This window comes from Mustela nivalis, assembly GCF_964662115.1.
Source record: "Mustela nivalis genome assembly, chromosome: 7".
In the NCBI taxonomy this organism is placed as follows: Eukaryota; Metazoa; Chordata; class Mammalia; order Carnivora; family Mustelidae; genus Mustela; species Mustela nivalis.
In genome coordinates this window covers 10,645,645-10,669,826 of record NC_139026.1, presented here as the reverse complement: position 1 = coordinate 10,669,826, position 24,182 = coordinate 10,645,645, and the positions used below count along the sequence as shown (strand labels likewise).

The 24,182-nt window shown below is 53.0% G+C and overlaps 1 protein-coding gene across 1 annotated transcript in view; it reads right to left on the bottom strand.

The window, feature by feature from the left end:
- Positions 1-2,835: 2,835 nt before the first annotated feature.
- The window catches only part of CACNG2 (calcium voltage-gated channel auxiliary subunit gamma 2), a 111,984-nt gene continuing 90,637 nt past the window's right edge, over positions 2,836-24,182 (bottom strand). Inside the window, exons 2-4 of the mRNA XM_082740251.1 lie at positions 20,016-20,099; positions 7,850-7,990; positions 2,836-6,847 (exon numbers count right to left, since the gene is read on the bottom strand). Coding sequence (XP_082596377.1) covers positions 6,312-6,847; positions 7,850-7,990; positions 20,016-20,099 — 761 coding nt within the window. The 3' untranslated portion in view covers positions 2,836-6,311. The remainder of the gene's footprint in view (positions 6,848-7,849; positions 7,991-20,015; positions 20,100-24,182) is intronic.

The window sequence follows — 24,182 nt, the reverse complement described above, 5'->3', positions numbered from 1 at the left end:
CACCTGTCCTCAGGCTGGGGCGGCTGAAGGTGTGGCCAAGCAGTGCTGGTTTGGGGCGGCTGGAGCGGGAGCGCAGATGAGCAGTGGGGGCGGGGCAGCCCCTTTGTGGGAGGGGCCTTGCTCCGGCTGGGTGGAGCTGGGGGTGGGAGGGGCAGGGGAACGGGCTGGGGGCTAGGAGCTGGGGTGGGTTTGCCCCACGCGGCTTTTTGGGCACAGGATTCCGACGTGGTTGAGATTTCCGAATTCGCACGGAGCGTTTTAGGTCATCGTGAAGAAATGTTTGTCAGGAGAGAAGGATTAAACATTTGAATGTTTTGTTTGTTTGCTTTGTAGCTGTTAAATATTCAGATTTATGCTATGTGGGATCCGTTTGTGTTCCTACCCTGGGGCCTGCAAATATTAGGGGGGAGAGTGGAGGAAGAGATGTTTGAGACTGTAGAGGGGCTTGGCGGTGTGGCCCAAGGCGACTTGCGCGAAGAAGGGACTTCTGAATGTTGACGGGTTCCAGAGCAGAGTTTTCTGGAGTCTCGCGGTGTGGGATAGTCTTCTCTCCCATCTGTGTCACTTGTGTCTCCATTCTCTTGGGCCCCAAGGAGATGTGTACAATGACTTGTTGGGCTGGCAGAAAGGGCTTCTTAAGATGGTGAAAGTTCCCGCCACAAGACCTGAGCTCGGACAGGTGAACAAAGGCCCAAGCAGGAATCTGAGACCCCCGCCCTGGGCTCCAGTGGACCAATGGGACCCCGACGAGCAGGCGAGATATCCGAATAAGGGAAACTTGCCAAAAGACCCCTGAGCTCCCCTCGAGACCCTTAAAAGCCCCCTCCTCCCTGTCTTGGGCGCGACTTCCGCCACTCTGCTTTCCAGAGTCCTGGAACCTCTCCCGAGGGTGCCCACCTCAGGGTGCCCACCTCCTCCCGCGCAACTTTCCTGGCTCCCCTTCTCCTGAGCCCTGAAACTTCGCTGGAGAGTGTTTTTAATAAATCTTGCCTTGTACCCACTTTGCCTGGTGTTGTGTTTATCTCCCTGGAAAAACTTTACATGACTAAGCTTCCTCCCCACATCGTACACAGTGTCCCCCCACCCCCCAGGGACCTCCACCTTCCAGAGCTCAAGAAGAAACCCGGGACCATGTCAGGACAGGAGTTGTGACATCTGGGACCCTCCCCAGTGCCCATCACTGTGTGTTACCATGGCTCTTTCTAAGATCACACACAGGTCACTCTTCTGGCTTTCCAAATGAAAATACGAAAATAACCAGGCCAAAGAAGCCCAGCTATCGTCATGAATGAGACCGCCAAGCTTTTTTTTTTTGGTCCGTGATCGTGGATGTCAGTAGGACAGATGAAGCTCTTTTCTCTTTTCAGAACAACCTGTTTTCCTTTTAAACAAGCTTTGGTTAGCTTTCCGTTTTCCTGTTTGTCACGCGCTCTGCACCTGACCTTCCTAGTTAAGGATGATAAATTCGGGAAGGTGGTGATGGAAAGGTGGGCCCTGGGAAGCAATAGAAGAAGGAGGAAGGAAGCATTTTACAATTTGCCGGCAGAGGAGTTCTTTTCTGTTTGCTTTTTAAATCTTGATTTGATTTTGAAATACCTTCTTTCCTCCCCTCCTCTCCAATGTGGCATTTATTTTTTTTTTTTAAGTTAAAAAGAACTAGATTAAATGTATCTGATGGGTTTTGAGAGGAGTAATAGCCATCTTTCAGAGAGCTGATGCTGGCAGTTGGAGCAGACCAGGGCGGGACATCGGAGGGCTGGCTCTTTAGCGCCCTGCAAATGGGGCCTTTCGCCAGTGTCAATGTCAAGGGTCAGATTCCACTGTTGGTCTCCTGTGATGGGCTGAACGTTTGCAGCCCCCTGAAATACATATATTGAAGTTCTAGCCTCCAGTGTGAGGATATTTGGAGGTGGGGGTCTTTGGGAGATCATGGGTCAGAGGAGGCCAGGAGGGTGGGGCTTCCACAATGGCATTAGTGACCCTATATGAAGAGGAAGAGAACCCAGAGCTTGGTGCCCCATGAGCACAGGAGAGAAGGTGGCCATCTGTAAGTCAGGAAGAGAGTTCTTACCAGGAACGGAATCTGCCGGCTCCTTGATCCCGGACCTCCAGCTTCCAGAACTATGAGAAGTAAATGTCAGCTCTTTCAGCCCCCCAGACTAGGGCGCGTTTGTTGTTATGGCAACCTGATCAGACTAGGACACGTCCCATTTTGCCTTTCCTAGCTCTCCAAGTTAGGAGAATCCCCAGGACTCCCTTTTATCCCCTCCCCCATTTGTCTCCCAATCCACAGTCCTCTCCAGGGAGGAGCCCTGTGCAGGGAGCCCTCTGAGTACACCTGCAGGGTCATGTTCATTCCAGACTGCACACTTTCATGGGAAAAACTGAAACCCTGGAGAGTTGCTGGGCTGTGGAGTGGAGCTGGTTTATTCTAAAACAGGAAACTCAAGGACGTCATGCTGGCGATCTTCAAGTATCCGAAGGATGATTGTTTTGGAAAGGGAAGGCATTCGTTCAGTGTTGCTGGATTCAAAGGAGGACGTGGATTGAAATTCAGCTTGTGGAGGAGACTCTGTTGAATAAACACTGCCCAGCCCAGACAGGGCTGCTTATTGTGGGGGGTGAGCTCCCTGTCACAGGAGGTATGCAAACATCCCTAAGGGATATTATCTCCTAAGAGGAGATTCGTGACCGGGGGAGTGGGGACACTCTACTGCATGGCTTCTAAGCCTCCCATCCCCCAGCTCTCAGAATCTGCGGCTTTAGGATTGTGTTAAATGGGGATGCCAGGATTGGGAAAGCAATGAAAGAAATCCACTGACGTGAGGACCAAGCTATAAAAAAAAATCTTTATTTCATGTACCAGGATTTTTTTCTTTTTTTTTCTTTTTTAAGTTTTCTGCTTTTTAAAATTTTTTTTTTTTCTGTTAACAGTCTGAAAAAAAAAAAGGACCCACCAAGAAAATAAAACGGAGGTTGGTTTCTTGAACTGGTTTGAGCTGGACGTGAGCAATCGTCCCCCCGGCAAGCAGCGCCCGTTGCATCCCGCTACCCGCTCCTTCCCTTGGTGGGGGGGCCCCCTAGCCCTTTCTTAGCAGTGCTGGCTGCACTCCACACCCAGATGGCCTTCTTCAGGCAGCCCTGGGACCCCGGGCTTCAGCCTGGAAAGAAGCCCCGGTCGCCATCCCAAACCCTCTGCCACAACTGGGGCCGATTTTGCTCTTGGCACGGCACCCGCTTGTTTACTGTCTCCTCGGGGCCTCTCCATCCCTCTAGTCCTTCATCTCTTCCGGTTTGGGTTTGGGAGCTGGTGGGGCAAGGGAGGGAGAGACTGAGATTTCTGCCCAGAGTGACTGGTGCTGGGTCGCCACCGCACCAGCCTTGGCCGCCAGTGCTCTGTCTGGAGCCTGTGTGGCCTTCGGTGCACTTGGGGGCTGGGCGGGCAGATGCTCTGCCTTGTGGCTCAGGCTGAGTTTGGGGTTCCCGCTGCAGCTGAATTGAAAACAGAGCTCTCGTTTCCCCCACAAAACATGGGAAGGGGGGCTGGGAGTGTGCCAGCGCCCACAAAGCCTCCAGAACCACTCCCTGCTTCAGAACTTCAGGCCGGGCCAGGGTCAGGGAAGAGGCAAAGCGCGAGACCTGCTGATGGGTCTGGTGGGGGGGATTCCCTCTTGCAGCAGAGTAGCTGGCAGGCCGGGCTGAAAGCTGTTGGGTTTCTGTCTGAACTGGGCCTTGTTGGTCTGGGAAGAATGGGGAGCAACACGAGGTGCCCCAGACTTTGTCTGAGGCATCAACTTTATTTTGGGGGTTGGTCCTCAACCGGCGACCAGACTCTGTAAAGCCATCTCCGCCATCCCCTTGACCTTAACCCTCCCAGCCAACCCCAGAGGATCCTCTTTTTCTCTGACGCCCAAAGAGAGCGGGGAAGGCCTGGCAGCTGACCTCTTCTCTCGAAGAAGCCCCCTTCACTCTCTGTGACTGGGTTATGGCACTAAAGAAAGGGGACACAAAATGAAGAGTGACTTTGGGGACCTCTGGTGGCTTTCCCCTTCTCTGAATGGCAGGATACGTTTGCTCATACGTATGTATTTTTGCTCTGACATCTGATGTGGGGGCAGGGGTTTGGGAGCACAGTGAGGAGGCATATGGGGTGTGTGTGTGTGTGTGTGTGTGTGTGTGTGGCTGAGAGGCTGACTGATGATTTGGGAATGTTCTCGATGTCTGGGGGCTGGATGGCTGCTATTTCGGTCATCCCTGGCATCTTCCTCTGGGCAGGTGGCAGATTTTAAAGTCCTCAACACCAAGAATAAGAATAGGCCTTTGGAGCTCATCTAGGTCAATCCATATGCTTACATATGGGGGAAACTGAGGCCCAGAGAGGCCACTGCAGCAAGGGATTCCAGAATCCAGAGCTGGGTTTTTGATTGGGGTCCTTTCCATGCATGCCAGTGAGGTGTGTATGTGTGTGTGTGTGTGTGTGCGCGTGTGTGTGTGCACGCACGCGTACGCGTGTGTCAGTGGTGTTACTGTTGTCAATGGCTTTGGAAGGCAGGAGTCAGTGTTCTCTGAACCCTACTTCTGACTGTGTATGGGGAAGGAAAGGTTTAGACTGTGTATCCCGGTGGATTGGATGAGCGTGGGGCCTGGAGGACTGTGAGTGTGTGTGTGTGTGTGTGGGTGTGCGATCTCCTTCTTATAGACCTGGTTCTCCGTCGTGATTCTCTCTCTCTTCCGTATTAGCAGCACCTTCCTGGTATAAGGAAGAGATCTCTGTCTTACGACTTCCCTGCCACTCCCCGGGGGGCCTTCCTCCTGGGCCTCCCCCTTGAGCCCAGCCCTGATCTCTCCCAGCAGGTGTTTTTTTTTTTTTTTTTCTTTTTTTAATGGAATTGTATTTTTGTTTTCTGTTTTCTCTTTACAAGTTCCCTGCTAAATTTTAAGTCCCCCACCCCACCCCATTGTTTTATTTCACAGTTTAAAGCTGGAAAAGAATTAAAAGAAAAATACTATCTGATTTTCTTGCAAGTAAATCCACTTATTATATATTTACATTTATTTATAGTCTGTGGTTTTTTTATTAAAAAAAAATCACCACTTGTTTTTCCTTTTTCTTTTGTAAAAAGAAACCTTTTTGCAGTGTCGTTGTTGGACCCGCTGGGCCCCAGGGGGGCTTAAGTGAGTCCAAGGACCCCCAAAGGGTCAATAAGCCCCCTTCCCAGGGGGGCCGGGGGGGCCTATGAGTCTGGGGGTCCACCATCGCCCCAGGGTCATCAGGTGGCCCTGAGGTGAGAGGTGAGGAGGGAGAGCTGCTTTATATCCCCCCCGGGGAGTGAGCATCTTCTGCTTAAGGGCAGGAGCGTGGGGTGGTGACCCCAAGAAGCTCACCCTGAGGATTCCAGGGTTCTGGCATCTCGCAAGCCTACAGCAGCCATCCCCTCTCCTTCCCCTCCCTCAAGGCCTAGGAAGTCATCACAGTGGGTTAAGGACCATTAAGGACTGGGAACTTGGGGGCTGGACAGGCCCCAAGTGCACCCCCCTCCAGGCACCTTTCGGACAGGAGGGACCAAGGACTCTGGGGTCACCTGGAGGCCTACAATTGCCCCAACGATGCTGGGTGGAGTCGGCTTGCAAGCCTCGGAGCTTGCCCAGCGTTCCTGGGGCACCCATCCAGAGGCTCCAGGGACCTGGCAGTGACCGAGGGGCTCACCTGGCCCCGGGGCCCCTGAGTATCCACCCCCCACTCGCCCAGGGAGGCAGAGCCCGTTTGGGGTTAAAGAGAACAGAAAAGTAACTCGCCCGCATTAAAACAAAAAGGAACATAAACCCCTGATAAGTGCAGAGAACATTCCCCCTTCCTTTCTGCTCTTCATTTTTTGCTTTAATGTTATCTTGGTTCCCTTTTATTTTTTTCATTTAAATTGGTTTTTATTAAATGTTAAAATAATGGTACATGGGAATTCATGCATTTTCTTTTAGATTTATTTTCTATTTTTAATTTTTTTAACCTCTCTCGCTTTTTTTTTAAAGTTTGTTTTTCTTTCCCTTGGTTAATATTTTTTTTTTTCACATTTCCTGTCATTTTGCTTCTTTGTTCCTCTTATAGTTTGTTCTTTTTTTTTTAAATTTACTTGTTATGTTTTTCTCTTTTTTTGTTTTTTTGTTTTTTTGCTTTTGGAAGGTTCCCCCCCTCCAATGGATGGTTGGGTTCCCGCCCCCCTACCCCCGCCCCCCGCCCAACCTCGGGGGGGCCCACGCGAGAGGGGAGGGCTGCGCGCCCCTCCTGCGGGCGCGCTCCAGGCCCCCCGCGGGCTTCATACGGGGGTGGTCCGGCGGTTGGCTGTGTTGGAGTGGAGAGAGTCTTTGTTCTCCTTCTGGATACAGTTGTGGACTTGGAGGAAGCTGTTATCCCTGTCGGAGTTGTAGGTGGCGGTGGGCGTGGTGGCGGCCTTCAGGGGGTCCCTGCTGAGGGTGTACATGGAGATCTCCGTGGACGGCAGGGTGTTGAAGCCCTTGATGCCCACGGGGGAGGCGTCCCTGGAGTGTGAGGGCTCGGTGGAGCGGGAGCTGGAGCGGCTGCGGCGCTGGTAGCGGTAGCGGTAGCTGGGGATGCGGGTGATGGCGGAGGCCTGGAGGTAGTCCGTGGCGCGGGCCGTGGCCCGCAGCTGTTTGTGCCGGTCGATGAACATGTGCACGGCCAGCACCCCGACCATCTCGGCGATGATGAAGGACAGGGCCCCGAAGTAGAAGGACCAGCCGTACGAGTAACTATTCTTTTTGGAGTCGCTCTTGGAGGGGTCCCCGGCATTGGCGGATATGTACACTATGATGCCAATGATGTTACTTAGACCTGCGGGGCACACATGGAGCGAGAGGGTGGGGACGGGGGCAGGGGGGCGGATCGGAGAGAGGGTTGGTTAGTTCCCGGCACGTGTCAGACCAGGGGCAGCCACAGGGGCCTTACTGGCTCTAGGGATTTTGTGGCCAGTGCCGGAGAAGGCTAGTGGCAAGCGTGGCCTTAATATTGGATCGTGCCATTGGAGAGAGCCACGGAGGGGAGGGCTGATGGAAGCGAAGCTAGGGGCGGGCTGAGGCGTCCTACCACCACAGTGCGGAGTAACCAGGAGAGCTGCGGTTTATTGAGTGTTTGCTATCTGCCTTCGCTGTGCTGTGTGTGTCTGGGGGGTTGCGAATGAGGAAATGGATCGGAGAGAGGTTAAGTAACTTGTTCTAAAGACTGCACAGAGGTTTGAGCTGGTATAGCAGGGGCTTGGGACTGGCTCCCGGAGCCAGTTACCTGGATTCAAAGCCTTTGGCAAAGTGACCTGAGTCAGAGTTTGCAGATCTGTAAAGTTGGGGGGGGGGGGCGGGGAGGTGATAGGACTCTCTGGGCCATGTAGAAGATTAAATGAATTAGCACATGTGAAGCTGGGGTATAGTAAATAGAGCCACGGACTTTTTCTGGCATCCAAAGCAATGTGACTTGTCCTGTAACAGGGCTGAGGCCAGTGGTTTTAGGTATTTGCCTGCTCCCTGGGGGGCGGGACAGGGCAGTGAGGATAGGCCCAGTATTCTGAGAAGGACCTGGGGTTTGGGCATTTTTCTAAAAACTGGAAGGGAGATGGGCCATGGAGCTGAGAGACAGGGTCTGGGGGTGCTCCTAGAGGACTCTGCGGGGGGCTTGGTCATTCCTGTGGGGCAGGAACCCCAGCACGGCCTATGACAGGACCCGTTGCAAGACCTCCCTCCCCCCTGTCTCTGTCAAGTCCTCCCAGCCGCCGAGCACCCACACCTCGGCCTGCTCCCCACAAGCATGCCCGGGCTTTGGCCTGCCCAGCTCAGAGGCCATTACCTGCAGATACGAAGAAGATGCCAGCACTCAGGATGATGTTGTGTCGAGTCTTGTAGAACTCGCTGGCTGCAATGCAGAGCCCACCCATGAAGAGCAGAATCACACTCAGGATCGGGAAAATGCTCGAGGCCCTCACAGCCCCTATGGAACACGGTCAAGGAGAGAGAGAACCGCACAGCTGTGAGCCAGAGGGACGCATGGGGAAGAGAGTGGCCCATGGGGTGGGGGTTTTGTGGACTCGGGGCCACAGTCAAGTTTGCTTAGAGAGGGAGGGAGGAGGAACAATCCAGTGCTTAGCTCACAGCCTTTCGGGCGCTCCCATCTACCTACAGGACCAAACACCAGGGCCTCACTCTTAGTCCCCATGTCCTCTCTGGTCTAGACACAACAAACTTCCCATGTCTTGTCATTGCATGCTTTTGACTTTTGACATATTGACCTTTCTTACTAGAATGATTTTCCTGCTCTTTCTGACTCAGCAGATTTCTATCCACCCATCAAAACTCAACTCAAACTCACCTCCTCTGTGCCTTCCCTGACTTCTTTAAGCAAAAGGACCCATCCCTTCCTCTGTGCTGGGGCCCCTGGGGCAGTGTGTTATCGTGGTGAAGGAGCCACACGGCCTGGATCTGAATCTGGCTTTAACATATATTAGCTGTGTAGGGTGGGACGAATTGTCTCCCTGTGCCTCAGTTTTCTTATCTGTAAAATGGGGATGGTCTTAGTGCTGAGCCTCCTCAGATTGCCATGAGGATTAAACGAACTGATGCTGACAAGGCACTTGGATAAGTCTCTGGGGACATGTAGTAAACGCCGGGTAAAGGATAGTTAGTATAGGAAAAACTTGTTTCTCTCTATGCTTCCGTAAGCCGTGGGGTCCCATGAAGGCGAGAACTGTTTCTTTCTTTCTTTCTTTTTTTCCCCCCTAGTTCTCTCTTTTTAATCTCTCTGGCCCCGCAACTCGGGTAGATGCTGGAGACACTGTAGGTCCCCAGTGCAGGCTCATCGAGTGCATATTTGTGGGGAGGAAGTCCAGACAGAGAAAGAAGCAGACATACTGCCGAGAAAAGGACAAGGGAAAAAGAAAAAGAAAAAAAAAAAACGCCTTCAGGATAAGGTGAGAAGGAAGGACCGACAAACAGGCACAAGAAAAGAACACCCTCGGGAACATTTTACTTCTGCGTGTGGGAGGACCGGGAGGGCAGAGGCACGCAGATGGCCGAGGGTGGAAGGGGGGAGGGGCAGGCAGGGGGCGGATGTGGGGCGCAGTGTCCCTATGGGGACCCAGAAGCTCCGGTCCCCCACAAAGTGTCTCTGGAGAGTACAATAGTCTTTCTCTCCAGATTCAAATAAGGCGGCGCTGACCCCAGGACCTTGAGTCCCTTTCCTGCAAGCTGTGGGCCAGGCAGGAGGCAGTTGCTGGGAGGGAAAGGAAGTTTTCTTTACATGTTTGGGTTGTTTAAGTGGCTTCTGAGGAGGTTTAGGGCCCCTTGGCTCAACCCCCCTGGGGAGGGGGGTGGGGTTGGTTCGCTGGGGATGTTTTGGAGAACTTGAGGAAGTTCTATATAGAACTTGAGGAATTTTTCCAAGAGGATTTTAGGCAGTTCGCTTTGATGTGTCACGTAAAACTCCTCCTCTCTCTTCCCCCGGCAACTTCAGGAAGTCTACACCGCTTTCTGATGCTGTGGGGTGAATGGGTTATTTTAGGGGGCTTGAAGAAGGGTGAACTTGAACTAGGGACTGAAGAATGAAGCGTGCAGGGGACGCAGCTGGGTTTCTGGGCCATGGGGCTCCCCTCATTCAGGCAGGGTTGGGCCGCCTCCCCCCAGATCTCCACCTGCAACCCACTTTAAGACAATGGTTGTGTCCCCATCGTGATCCTCCTATACGCATACATGGTGCCTGGACGTGCACACTCCGTACTGTTCGAGTCTTCATCTTCATAAGCACATGGGGATAGGAGAGTTGACTGAAGACTCAGGAGAGAAGAGAGAATCTTTGACAAGCACCTACTCTGTGTCGAGTCCTGAATGAGTACGTAACGTACATTCTCTAATTTAATCCTCATACCAGCCCTGGGGGGCTGTGTGTTTTTTTTTTTTTTTAGCCCTAGTTTACAGACAAGAAAGCCGAAGTTCAGAGAGGCAAAGTTACTTGCCCAAGGCAGCCCAGCTCCTGAGTCAGGATTCAAGCTCAGCTCAGTCCCAATTTTGGACCACCCTGTACTCTCCCTATGGGGTTTTCGAGGAGCCTGGGAAGGGTGCTACAGAGTCCAGGGATCTGGCTTTGGGGTCCCAGCTGTGCCACTCACTTGCTGTGTGGCTGAGGCAGGTACCTCGCCCTCTCTGGTTTCCTCATGTGTAAAAGTGGATGTGGACTTTTAGATGATTTCTCATGCTTCTGCCCTCTCCGTGTGCCTGTGATTTCTGGCCAGCTGGGAATGGAGGGTGACAGCAGAAAGGAGGAAAGATGGGTTGGTGTGACTTCCGAGGGGCAGCAGCAGTGGTTCAGAGGAGCAGAGCGGAGGAGGAAGCTCTCCAGTCTTTCCCCTCTGAGAAAGCAGGCGCTTCCTGCCCACCGTATGCCCACATTTGGCAAACCCAGGCTGCACCCTCGGAGCCAATGCCTCCCAGGCAGCAGGGGCCTGATGGTGTTAGCTCAGCCTGCCGGCAGAGCCCGGATATCCCAACTTAGCCTTGCAGACGGCAGAAAGAAGGAGCGCCAGCTGCGGAGGGAGCTGGGGCGCTGTGTGCGCAGCCGTGTGTATGTGCGCGTGCGCATGTACACGTGTGCAAAGACAAGATAGGAGGCTGGAGAGGGAGGTCTCCTGTGTTGTAACCAGCAGAGAGCAATGGGACCACTTCAGAAGGTCCCGGGCAATTTACGATGTGTTCTAGGACAGGGTAGCCAGTGGGCCATGTGGACAGTAGCCTCTCTGGTCCAGCAGGGCCACCCCAAACACCAGCCTCTCTTGGACGAGGTTTGCCCAGGATGAAGGTGACAGCGGACAGCCGGTAAATTGTGCGATGCCTAGGGAGGCTATGTTTGCAGGACCCAAATTCAGGCTGGGCATGGAGGGACTTCAGAGCAAGCCGGGAATCCCACGTTAGAGAAGTTTCTCGAAGGTGGTCTTTCTGGCTGGGCAGTGTCCTAGGCAGAGTGAGGATGGGGGGTTAGTTGCACAGGAGTTCTTGCCCTGGCTTTGTCACTGCCTCACAGCATGGCTGTGGGCAAGGATCTTTACCTCTCTGGGTCTGTTTGTGCACACTGCAGAATGGGAAAAGGAACCCACCCATCCAGCAAATGGGGATGTAAGGCCCCTTTGCTGCTCGAGGGGCAGTTGGAGAGCCAGCATCACGGGAAGCTTGTTAGAACTACAGAGTCTCAGGCCTCACTTGGCAGCTGTTAGACTCTACATTTTAAGATTTTTATTTATTTATTTGAGAGAGAGAGATCACAAGTAGGCAGAGAGGCAGGCAGAGAGAGAGGGGGAAGCAGGCTCCCCGCTGAGCAGAGAGCCCGATTCGGGGCTCGAACCCAGGACCCTGGGATCATGACCGGAGCCGAAGGCAGAGACTTAACCCACTGAGCCACCCAGGTGCCCCAGAATCTACATTTTAACAAAAGTGTGTAACCCAAGTCATATGCACATGAAAGTTTGACAAGCGCTGTTGTCAAGATCAAATTGGATCTTACCAGTCCTTGTTCTGTCCTGGCAAGTGTACAGTCAAAGGTGTGATATTCCTGACTTCTATTGTTTCCCCTTCGTCCTCCAGACCCTACTTCCCCATGAATCGTCTTGATTCCCACTGAAGCTGGTGTGGTTTTAGTGCTGAAATCTCTCATGAGGAGCAGAAGGTATCAGATTTATCTCATGAATAAATATTTATTGATCTCCTACGACTAAGCATATGGGACTACGCAGTACCTACCAACATTTACGGAGCTCTGCCTGCGTGCCAGACCCCATCCTGGCATGCGGACAAACCCACTGAAACCTCAGACAAAACCCACGAAGCCATGGCCTTGGCCTCATGGAGATGGCAAATACCTGAAGCAGGTATTGGCAAACTTTTTCTGGAAAAGGGCGGATGGTAGATATTTCTGGCTTTGCTGGCCATATGCTCTCTATTACAGCTACCCAACTCAGCTGTTGCAGCATGAAAACAGCCTTAGGCAATCTGTAAACAAATGAGTGCGGTTCTTTTCCAATAAAACTTTATTTGCAAAAACAGTTGGTGGGCCAGATTTGGCCTACTAGCTGCAGTGTGGCCCTTCCTGGTTGAGAATGTAGTATGGTGTCCCGGGGAAAGGCCGTGTGGTCCAGCGTAGGGAGGGGCTTGGCCTTGACTAGCTGCAAGCCTGGTGAATAAATACAGACTGAGTGTCTACCACGGAACGGGGTTCCAGGCTGGGTGTGGGAGACCTGGGGGTTCACAGACAGGCCTGGTTCTTGTCCTTATGGGGCTTAGGTTCTTGTGAAGGAGATATAGATATGTCACCAGATAATAATAATCCAGTCTTTAATGTACACTAGGACTATTTTAAGCGTTGTATATATATTAATTCATCAGTTCTCATTACAACTCTGCCAAGTAAGTATTGGAATTCCCCCTTCCTACAGCAGCTAAAACCGAGGCACAGAGAGGTTAAGCCAATCGTCTGAGTCCACCCAGCAAGGAAGTAGGGAAGCTGGTTTGTGAACCCACACAGTCTGCCTCCAGGGTCTGGGTGTCTGACCACTGCACTCCCCTGCTCTCAGGCCTGTGCCTCCTGCCCCTTGGACCCTATTCTGAGCTCACAAGATCAAGGAGGGCTTCCCAGAGGGAGTGATGTTGGAGTTGGCATCTGATGGATAAGGAGAAGCTGACAGGGCAGAAGAGAGGCAGGGAAAGGAAGCGGTGTGAGCCGGGCTGGAGGAAGGATCCTTGCTCAGGGAACTGGAAGGCACTGGGTCACAGAGAGTCCCTGGAGGGTTTGGGGAGCTCTAAAGGAAATGAGGTGGGCCAAGGCCAGGCTGGCGGGGCGTTGCGGGGGAGGTTGTGGTTCATGGGTGGACATGTGGGCTTGGGGCACAGAGGCACGGTCTGGGCTGAAGCTGTAAATGAAGGATCATAGACACAGAGGTGAGCACGGGAGACCCTGGCCATGGATGAGTGAGAGGGCTAGCTTTGGGGCTTGGGGGACTGCAGGGTTTAGAGACAGCTCAGGAAGAGCTTGTGCAAATCACGTGGGGGTGACTGGCTTCCACTTCCTTGTCTGGATTAGATGATTTCCAGGTGATGTCTGTTTCTGAGGGTCCTCTACACCCCAGACATCCCCTCAGGGGCCACTCAGCCAGGCCAGGGCACTGTCTTATGTAGTTCTTTGATCAGAATGGTTGTCATTCCCAGGTGCATGGAGGGTGTGCTCCCTAGTTCCGGGGGCCAGTGCTCAACTCTTGAAGTTTGTTATTCCCCTGGGATTTGGTGCCTTCTTGAAGGACAGGATCACCCAGAAGTGGCCCAGGAGAACCTTCTAAGCTCTTGGGCTTTTCTCCGACGTCGCTTCCCTCCGTGCTGTGCTGAAGGAGGTGGCCAAGACCACAGATGTATGCGCGAGATGCACATATGAATGTGAGAGAGAGGGTGAAGAGGGGGAGAGAGTGTGTTCTGGAGGAGACCCTCCTCGGGGAAGGAGGAAGAGGAAGGACAAGACAGCGGATGAGGGAAGGGAGAGAGTCGAGAGTGGTGGTTAAGGGTCTGGACTCCACATGTGGCCTCCTTGGGGCCCCATCCCAGTCCCCCCATGCCTCCCACTGGCAGTGTGGCCTCTGTGTCTTCCTTTGCTTGTCTGCGCCACGGAGACCCCAACCAGACCTAGCTCCCAGGGTGTCATGAAGGGGAACGCAGACAATGTCTAAAGTAGTCAAGTGTGCTGTAGAGAATGACATTGGAAAAGAATTCTGGAAGCTCCGGGAGCTTCCCTCTATGCAGGCTCCAGAGGCTGCCCCGTTCCCTATTGTCCCCAAGGTGGCCGATCGGCGGCACCAGCTCAGGATGGAGGCGGCCTGCGTGCCTCCCTTGACTATGCTGTCTGCCCTCTGAGCCTCAGTTGTCCCCCTGCTGTAGGGTGATCGTGAGCACACCCAGCTCATAGCCCATGATGAGGAATCAGGAATCAACACACTTTAAGCAATTACAACAGTGGCCTGTCTGGCTGAGTGCCAGCAAATGCTAGTTCTCATGGTGGCAGAAGGGACCTGTGTAATTTCTTGAGGGGCGCGGGGTTCTCTGGGCTGGTAGTTATCCCAGTGCAGGTTGTGAGTCAGGAGAAGGTGCTGAAGTCAGCCCACCAGGTGTAACCGGCACTTAAAGAAGTAAACCAGGATGTCACCGTGTGTGGCGTGTAGGAGGTCAGCCCTGTTTGGAGACCCTTTTGCTCTGGTTCTGTGGATGTGAGTGAGTGTGGGTGGCGGCTTCAGATGTTTCCAAATCACACTGTGACCGCGGAGAAATACACACACACACACACACACACACACACCCTGCAGCGACCCACAGACACACTAGCAGACACAAGGACATAGGCACTTAGTTCAGACAGACGCTCACATGCGTGGACACACAGGTACCAGAAGACACAGAACAAAGCACAGACTCACCCCCTCGTGCACAAAAACAGACACACAAAGGAAGTCACACCCGGGTCACCACGGCCTCTGTCTTCACCCGCACTCCAGCTTTGGTAAGGAGGGATAAGGACGGGGAGCACCAGCGAGGACACATCGGTGGCCCCCCAAAGCTTGCTGGGGAAAACAGGTCTGGTCATCATTTGTCTTGGGTAAACTAGTGACGGGGGGGTGAGGGGGTGCACTGGCCACACCTTTGTGGGGCCCAGATGTCAGGAGGCCCATGCTGTGACCACCGCCTGTCACTAGAAAGCCCCCGGACTCCGTGGTTCAGGACAAGCCGTGGAACTCCTCAAATACCTAAGGGGGCATATGGGGGGGGTAAGAGCATTCATTCATTCATTCATTCATTCTATCAGATATTGATTAGGTGCCTTACTTCTGCCAGGTCCCTCATGAGGCACTGGACAATGTCCAAAGCCTGGCATGATGGCTTGAGAGCAAGTGAGCCCCGCTTTCTTTGCCACCCCAGGAGATGAGCTCTGCATTCCTGACCAGCCATGTCCTTCTGGCATTCTCTCCTTCCCGCTCTGCTCTAGATCTTCAGTCCAGCCGGTGGAATGAGGATGGTAGGGATGACCCGGACCACCTCAGCCTCCCTCCTCAGCCTCCTTCCCTGGGCCTTTCCCAGCTTCCTGGTCTCTGAGCCTTGGCTTCCTGGGGCTCAGACCCTGCCCCTCTTCTCTGCACCCCTGCCTTCATTCATCAAGTCTCCTGGCTTTAGATCTCATCTACCTGCTGACAACTGCGCGCTCCTGCCGGGGCCAGACCAGTCCCCAGAGTCCCAGACTCCAGGGCATCTCCCCAGAGAGTCCCACAGGCCTCTCGGACTTAAGGCACCCGACACTCAGCTTCCCAGTCTCCCCAAACCCAGCCTTGGGCTCAAACCCTGACTCCTCCTTCCCTGGTAAATGCATACAGCCTTTCTGGAAATCCTCTCTGCGGGTCCTTGGGAATGGTTTCCAGCTCTGACCCCTTCCCTCCTCCTCCACTGCTTCTACCTTGGTTCAGGACACCTTCTCTTGTCTAAATTATCACCAGCAGGCTCCTAACTGTTCTGCCTGCTTCTGCCCTTGCCCTGTTTTAGTCTCCTGTGAGCGTAGCAACCAGAGGGTCCTGTAGAACGTGAGATGGTGTTCACTGCTCTGCCTAGACCCTCCAATGGCTTTCTGCAATACCAAGCCCTTTCCATGACCCCCAGGGGCCCCTGGGCCTCTCTGCATGGGCTTTTTCTTGCCCCCCCCCCCCCGCCTTGCTTACTCTATTCTCGTCTTTCTGGCTTCAGACCCCTTCCTCAAACATTCTGGGCATGCTCCCGTCTCAGGACCTTTGCACTTGCTCTTCCCTTTGCCTGGAACATTCTTCCCTTGGTTTTCCACATGGCTCCCTCTCACCTCCTTCAGATCTTTACTCAAACTTCACAAGAAGGATTTTATTAGCCCCCACCCCTACCCCAGAATTTCCTAAGCCCCCCCTTTCTTGCTGGATTTTCTCCATATCACTCCTCATGGTTTAACAGACTATATCATTAACTTGCTTCTTTCATTTATCATCGGTTGCAAGTGCCACGAGGGCCAGGTCTTTATTTTGTCTGCAGCCAAAAAGGACCCACGGCTGCCGGGTGGCTCAGATCTTTTCTGGCATCTGGAGTACCAACCCGAGAGAGCTGAGCAGAAGACACTCAGGGGGTTTTTTGGGAACTGGCTCTGCCAGCCAAGGCCACAATCCCACATAGTTAGGCCTCTGTCCATTCTAGAAGGGGGCTGGCCCTGTGTCAGACTCTGAACAGATCCTGCCCTTTGGTTGAGCAGGGTCTGGAAGACTGTGTCCCTGACCTCCATAGGAGCAGGAGCTCCAGCCGTCTTTCCGGGGTCCACCCTGCGTGCCCTACTGGCCCTCTGAGTCTAAAGCAGGCTGGGTGTGAACGGTCAAAGCCAGAGGGTCTCTCTTTGTTGAGCCCCTTTCCACCCTCTTAGGTCATCTGCCCCTACCCTATCCCTCCTCATGGTCCTCTGCTGTCCTTTGGAAACCCAGTAGGGTCCTGTCCGGGGCCCACCCCATGTGGCATGGCCACCCCACTCCTCTCAGCCTTGTCTTCCAAACAGCCCCTCACTTTTCACCATCCCCACAGCTAAAAGTCTGGTCCAGCAGCCACAGCTTCTCATCAGGATGTCCAGGATGTTTGCAAGAGCACCCCGCTGGCCTCCTTGGCTCCCCAGCCAGCAGCCAGAATTGACTTTCCAAATCAGTGTCCCCTGCTCATGGTTCCCATCACACTTAGAATGAGATCCGATTTTTCCCGACATGACTGGGCTCTTCTTCTACCTGTCTGACCTCATGCTGTGGGATGCCCTCCATTCTTGCACTGGGCTCAGCCGGGCCAGCCGCCCTCCCGACCCCCACACACCTGACCTCCACCCTGCCTTCATAAGGCCTTTGCTCTTGCCAGTCTCTTCTCAGGGGTGTGCTTCCCCCTCTCCCCCAATTCTCTTAGCTCCTTGCTTTTCTTCATTTAGAGAAGCTGTCCTACATCTAAGGAACACCCCCCTCCCACCCCGCTGCCCTCCGCCGGCCCCCTCCCAGCTCTGAAACTGTCTCAGGGGGTTGGTTGTGCCTCCGCTCACTGCTTGCTTCCTCCCCCTGGAACATTCAGGCTCACAGAGGTGCCAACTTTGTTTTGTTTCATCCTTGGATCCCCTGTACCAAGACAGCAGTGCCCTGGATGGAGTGAGTGCTTAGTGAATGTCTCATTAGTAAATGAGCCAATGCTGCTAGAGGCCAAGTCTCATGCCTTCTGGAATGATCTCTGGCTTGGGTTAGGAGCCAGGCTCCCTCAGCACCACATACTTCCCTCTAACCCTGTCTGTCATGCCATACATCGTACCTTCCTGGGCCTGTTTCTAGGCAGTGAGCCCCTCTCCTGCCCTCCTACGTGGCAGGCTGGCAGTGAGCATGGGTGTAACAGACCCGAAGTGGCAGCGGGCTCAGGCCCTGCCCACCGGCGGCAGTCCCGCCCACCTCCGGGCACAGCACCGCCCACCTCCCTAAGGGAGAAGTGCTCCCACCTCTGGGAGAAATTCCATCCACCTCCCTGGGCCTTAGCTCCTCCCACTTCAGTGGGGCTGGGGATCCTTCTAGAAGAAGGATCCCTGCCTTCTAGCTTCTCTAGGTAACCAGGTTAGAGCTTAGTAAAAATGAGAGATTCTAATTAGGATTAGAATCTGCTAGAGAATGATAGGAACTCACATCTTGCAACTTTCAAAAATGAGGTTTGTTGCTTGGCCCGAGATTAGCATATTATATATCAAGGTCAGCAAACCATGCCAAATGAAGCCTGCTGTCTGTTTTTGTAAATAAAGTTCGGTTTCCTTGGAGCATCTGTCTATACTCAAGGATAGCCTTGGGTAGTTGGGACAGAGGCTTTTATGTCCCATAAAGCCTAATATATTTACTGTCTGGCCCTTTATAGAAAAACTTTGCCAACTCTTCTAACAAATACTCAAAAAGTACTGTTGGATTAAGTAAGCTTAAGTCAGAGCCTTGGAATCCTGCCTTGTTAACACCACCAGTTCCAGTCTTTTGTCCAGGGATGTCAAGTGAACCAGACACTCTGAGCTCTTCTCTCTTTAATAATAAAGAGATGGGGGCGCCTGGGTGGCTCAGTGGGTTAAAGCCTCTGCCTTGGGCTCAGGTCGTGATCCCAGGGTCCTGGGATCCAGCCCCGCATCGGGCTGTCGGCTCGACAGGGAGCCTGCTTCCTCCTCTCTCTCTGCCTGCTTCTCTGCCCACTTGTGATCTCTGTCAAATAAATAAATGAAATCTTTAAAAATAATAATAATAAAGAGATGGAGGTATAGAATAGGTAGAAATAGTCACTGAGGAATCCTATATATGCCCGTTGGCTAACAGATAACATTTATGGAGCACCTGTTCTATTCTAGAAGCTGTTCAAGGCAGCCACGAAAGAGACAAAGTTCCCACCCCCAGCCCTTTGTGTCTAGCTGATTCAGTATTACATCCTCACAGTGGTCAACCGTGAGGGCTTCCGGCGTGAGACTCAGCTCTGGTCCCCCACTTGAACCTGCACCAGCTGGCTACATCTGTGCCATGGCCTGTCTCCCAAGGCCAGCTGTTTCCCTGCCTGGGGCCCTGGACAGCGCGTCATTCTTTCCCCTCGATGTCCCCAGCCCTGAGCACGGGCTCTGGCCCAGAGTCAGTCTCAGGCTGCCTTTATGTCACCCCCCCCACCCGCCCCCCGGCTCCTTCAAGAACCCCAACATGGTAAGGGAGAAGGATGATCAAACGGTCTTTTAGGAATTCCATTTAAGAGCAGTGTCTCTTGGGAACTCATAAAACAAAATGATGAGCATTGTAAGATAGTTTTCTCCCTTTAAAAAGAAATCTATAAATTACATCGTGTTCCCTTCCTTTCTCCTCCTTGCTGCCCGGCTGACTTCATGTTCCGGGCGCTTTTCAATGAAACCAGGTTGATTCCAGGCTGACCCGGGAGTTGGCTTTGATGTGAGGAGTAGTTATTGAAAGAGACAGGGTGATCCGTGTAATGAAATGCCTCCTACACTTTCCATAAAAGTGATCGGAGAGTGATGCTAGCCATTCTGCTGTGGGGGATGGGAGGGAGGCAGTAGTGGGCTCTGAGCCGCTGGGAAGGGCACTGGGGGCCGAGGGTGGGCACGCTCCTGGGAAGAGAGCAAACCTCTTCTAGAAGAGCCTCCCGAGAGCCCGGAGCCGAGCTTTCAACCACTTCTGCTCAGGTGGCTTTGCTGTCCCAGGCATCAAGGACCATCAGCCTCTCTCCTGGAAATCCCTTTCTCAGGGAGCATTTTACCGTGTTAGTTTTTGCTGATTCTTGAGAAATTCTCTTTGGGACTCAATACGCCTCAGGTAGATTTAAGGTCACAGCGATTACTTCAGGATTTTGACTTGGTTGTTGGGGGAAAATGTAAATCTCACTTATTGTCTCGGGAGAAGTTCCAATCAGACACTGCCTGACGAGTTTCTTCCTTCAGTTATTCAAGAAATATTTACTGAGCGCTCATTATGTGTGGGGCCCTGCACTGGGAATAGGAACAAGTGGACAAGATAAGGGAGGGGAGCGCATGTCCTCACAGAATCAGCAGGACTGCCAGGGAGATGTTTACACAAATAGACAAGGACCCCACAGCATGACAAAGGTGCTGTGCTCTGGGAACCCATTCAAGGGCACCGAGGGCTTCCTGTAGGAGGTGGTGTTTCAGCCTGTGACCTGGAGGATGGGTAGTTGTTTATCAGACACAGGGGGTGGGACTAGTGTTGTAGGCAGAGGAAACAGCATGCATGACGTTTCGGTCTCTGGACAGGAGGAAAGGAGGGAGGCTCAGCTTTTTCCTGCCCTCTGCTGAGACAGGGATCTCTAGGTAATCCTGGCCTTCAGTGCTCCTGGAGGTTGGGATGGACAGGACCCACCCCCAGAAGGGAGAAAAAATTGCATGCACTCACGAAGGAAATATTCTGCAGTGTCAGCTTCGTAATCTGCATCCTCTGGGAAGTGATCAATTTGCTTGCAGAGACCTTTGAAGTTCCCTGGAAAACAAGAGGAGAGAGGACACTTGAAACATCAGAGTTTCCAGGGGCTCAGCGCCCACTGGCCTCGTGCTGACTTCTCGCGCTTCTGAAGCTGGCTCAGCCCTCTCCCAGGCCCCTGAAGGAAGGTATCGCTTTGTCTGTTTGGACATCTGCCTGGTGAATCAAAACACACACACCCGCGGTGCCGTGGAGAGGATCTAAGGCCTAAGACTTCAAAACCCAGCCTTCCATCGCTGCACTGAGGCTTCTCTGAAGATTAGCGGAAGCTTGACGGGCAGCAGAGGTTTGGCTCGGGGCTGGGGACTGCCGCCGCCGAGGAGGCTGATGAACGGGTCAGTCCACCCACCTCTGTGCCCCCGCTTGGCTGGGAGTCACCTCGCATTTTGCATGCCAGACAGCAGATCGCTCTGCAAAGAAGGCAGACCCCACATGGAGGATGGCAAACGTTCCCACGGCCCTTCAGTGAGTTTGAAGAAGCACCTCCCCATCAGCAGTGACTGGGATGCTGGGTGCCCAGCCCCCCGCTGCGCTGAAATGCTCCAGGGGTGGGGGCAGGGAGGAGGTGGAGCCACCCTGGGGGCTGGGACCTCGGCCAGGCCCTTGAACTATACAACTCAGCTGGGCTCTGCTGCAGGCCTGTGAGTGGGGTATTCTCTCCTGCATTGTACAGATGAAGAAACTGAGGCTCATGGAGGCTCCTTGGTGGGAGTAAGTGCTCGTGGCCAGGAAATGATGGAAGCAGGGCTCAAATGATGCTCAGAGGAAGGCCTGTGGACTCTAAATCTTTCCTGGGGTGCTGGCTGAGAAGGTGAACAACGGCCAGGTAAAAAAACACAACGTCACAGCTACCCACCCCCCCACTGCCTCCCACTAGCGACCAAAAGTGAACCATTGAATGCAATGCAATCTTCTTAAGGACAGATGCGTGAAATAGAGCTTGCGAACGAGCGGGTCCGTTTAGGGACAGCAGAAACTTCCATCTGTTTCACACACCGTTGTACCCCGGTACCAGCCCAGCTACAGCCCATGTCGGCGAACTTTCTTGCAAATAACCGACCTGTGGCAGCAACCGCAGCTGGGCTGCCTGGGTCTAGCTCGGCATCACAGAGACCCCTGTTCCCTCATCTGAAAGGTGGAGATCAGAGTTCTCCCTTCGCCTGTCATGGGGATTAAAGAGTGAACGCCGGGAAAGTGCTCAGTGCAGTGGCTGGCACGTCGGGAAAAGTGCTTGGGGGCATCCTTGTGAGGGACACTTGGACACAGACTATATTTAGCCACTGACATTTGGGATTGTTCTGTGACAGGAGCTAATATAACCTAATTAATACAGTCCTCGGTATGTGTTAGCAATTTAATTTCCCGTAGAGTCCTAAGCCTTCAGATCCTGTAAAGTAGGTTTCCTTGTGTCCTATAGATCTTATTTAGGAATTTTAAGGCATTCTTATATATATGCCCCTGCTTATATAGGATACAGGTATACTCATAAAGATAGGCATTTGAGACATTTCTAGCTATTACATGTTACAGAGAAGTTGGTTGACTCCCCATTTGCTGTCTCTGCACCAAATTCACCTCCTTTCCTGACTTCTGCAAGAGAAAACCATTCCTCAGAGCTCATGGGGACTTTCTGAAGCTTCGAAGGTCTCAGGAGCCTAGGGGTTCACTTGAAACTCTCCCCTGGGGCTTGCCTCCTGTCCAAGAGTTCTGGGGGTATCCTCAGGAATTCACAAGAGGTCTGGGCTCCCTCTAGGACTTCTTCCCTAGGTCCCCACCACACACCCTTCTCTCCTGAGAAGTCTTTGTATCCGCTGCTAAGAGGATCAAATAACCTCCCTATTGTTCAAATTACAAATCAGTGTATTTGCGAAGCACTTTCATTTTCTCGCAATTCAATCTGACAAATATTTCGTCAGTGCCCACCCAGTGCCAGGCATCTTTCAAGATTGCGGTGCTCACATGCCCCGAGGCTCCTCACTGATCAGGGATGGGGGTGGGGGAGGGCTCATGAATGGTCCCTCCACTCCTCTCCAGTTCTCTCTCCCACATGCATACCCGCTCCCCTGCACCCTGCCTGCTTATTTGTGTGAAGGATGCCCCATCATTCTTAGACCCTGGGCTCCCAGTGGGGGGCCCAGGGCAGAGGAAGGACCCGAGAGACGCTATGGGGAGGCTGTGCAAAGTCACCAGCAGCCTTGGTATCCACCTGCCTCTCTGATGCGTCCTGGTAGATGTGTTATAGGCACTGTATATTCAGCATGTCTAGATCTGAACTCGGGATCTTTTTCCCTCAAGCCTGGCCTTCCGGAGGCACCAACCAGCTCAGGGAATGCCTCTCCTTTGCTGCCTCTGCCAGCCTGAGCCCAGTTGTCACCGCCGACCTCTCTTCATCCTCGCTACAGGCTCCATCCCTCAGGACGTCTTGTCTGCATTAGCGCTCAGTAGCTCTCAAAACGGTCAGTTCGGTTTCTCTCCATTGGCAGCAACACCCACGGCCAGGCCACCGTCCTGGTTTCTCTACGTGATGGCCGTGGCCTCCCCACTGGTCATTTTACACCCACTCCTATCCGTCTTTACAGAGTAATCATAGTGATCCTTTGAAAATGCAAATCTGATCAAGCCATTTCTAGCTTGAAACACTCAGCAGTTTCTTAGGGCTCTAGGGAAAGCTCTGTGTCTTCAAGAGGTCTGACCCTGACCTCTCTCTGGCCTTATTTCCCACCTACCTCTCTGTCGGCACACATGCCATCTCGGCGGGCCTGTACGGATGCTCCCTCCTGCCACAGGACCTTTGCACACGCTGGTCCGGCTGCCTGAGCTTCCACCACATCCTTCGTCATCTTCTTTCCTCAACCTTCCTCTATCCCCCATGCACTGTGCTAGTGGGGTGACTGCTGTTCTGCTGTCCTTTCTGTGCTGGGGGGAAATGTTAAGGTGGGTGATGCTGGTGGGAATGTTCTAGTAGAGAGGCAAGATGTGATGGCCCGAGAGAGGAGGGGTGATGCAGGAACAATGAGAGAGGGGATGAGGTCCAGGACACAAGGGCGAGGGTGGCATCATATGGGGTAGATGGTGGTGTGTCTGCTGTAGCAGAAGGGAAGGCGCCACCTGTGGGAGCATCTGCTGGGATGAGTAGACATGGTGAGAACCCTGACACTTCTCTTCTGGTTGGTTCCATTTTCCATTTCCCATCCATGAGATGGGAAGCAGGACCATTACTGGAGCACAAGCAAGGGAAGTCAGGGTTGCAAATTTGAGAATGGAAGAAAGGAGTGCGTTTTTTCTTCCTGACACGGGGAGAAAGAATGGACCACGCCCAAGACATGAAGCACGTGTGTCTGGCCTTGAAGGTCCCTTTCTGTGGTTTTCTCAGGCTACATTTAGGGTGTGGCTGAGTCTGGCTGGAGGGTGGCCTTTAACCAGGGTGGGGGTCTGTGGAATGAGCACGAGAGTAGCGGTGGGGGAGGTAGTGGTTATGAAGATGGGCCAGGCTTTAAGCTGGGGAAGGGGACAGGGGAGAGTGCTGGGGTCAATGCATTAGAAGCCTGGGTGGGAGGTCAAGGAACTGTGGGAGCGGGAGGCTCATGGGAATGAGTTGGAAGTCTGGGGCGTGGGAGTCGGAAAGTGGATGCTGAGGACTGAGACTGTAGAGGGGTGTGGTGATTGGTCATGTCAGGGTCAAGGATAAGTCCATGAACTAACTGGGTTGGCTCAGGAGGTAGGGATGACAGTCAAAGGATCTAGCAACTGGGAAGTTCATCCCCGTTAACACAGAAGAGAAAACTTAACATTCACTTGTACTTTCTATATGCAGTCAAGTACGTATTAGGAACCTGCTTGCCCTGTTCAAGTTGATATGCAAAGGATTCATCACATTATTCTGATAACCCCCAAATCATTAGTTGGTTTTTAGAAACTATTGGTGTGAGGCTCCCTCAAGCTCAATGATGGCCTTGTCCGGATCATGATTTGACACAAGGAACCATGCCAGAAGCTTCCAGTACTTCTCTGTTAGAGTAAGACTTGCTTCATGTCAGTGAGTACAGAGTTCTCTTCCACCCTGTCCCATGCCCTACGCTTCTC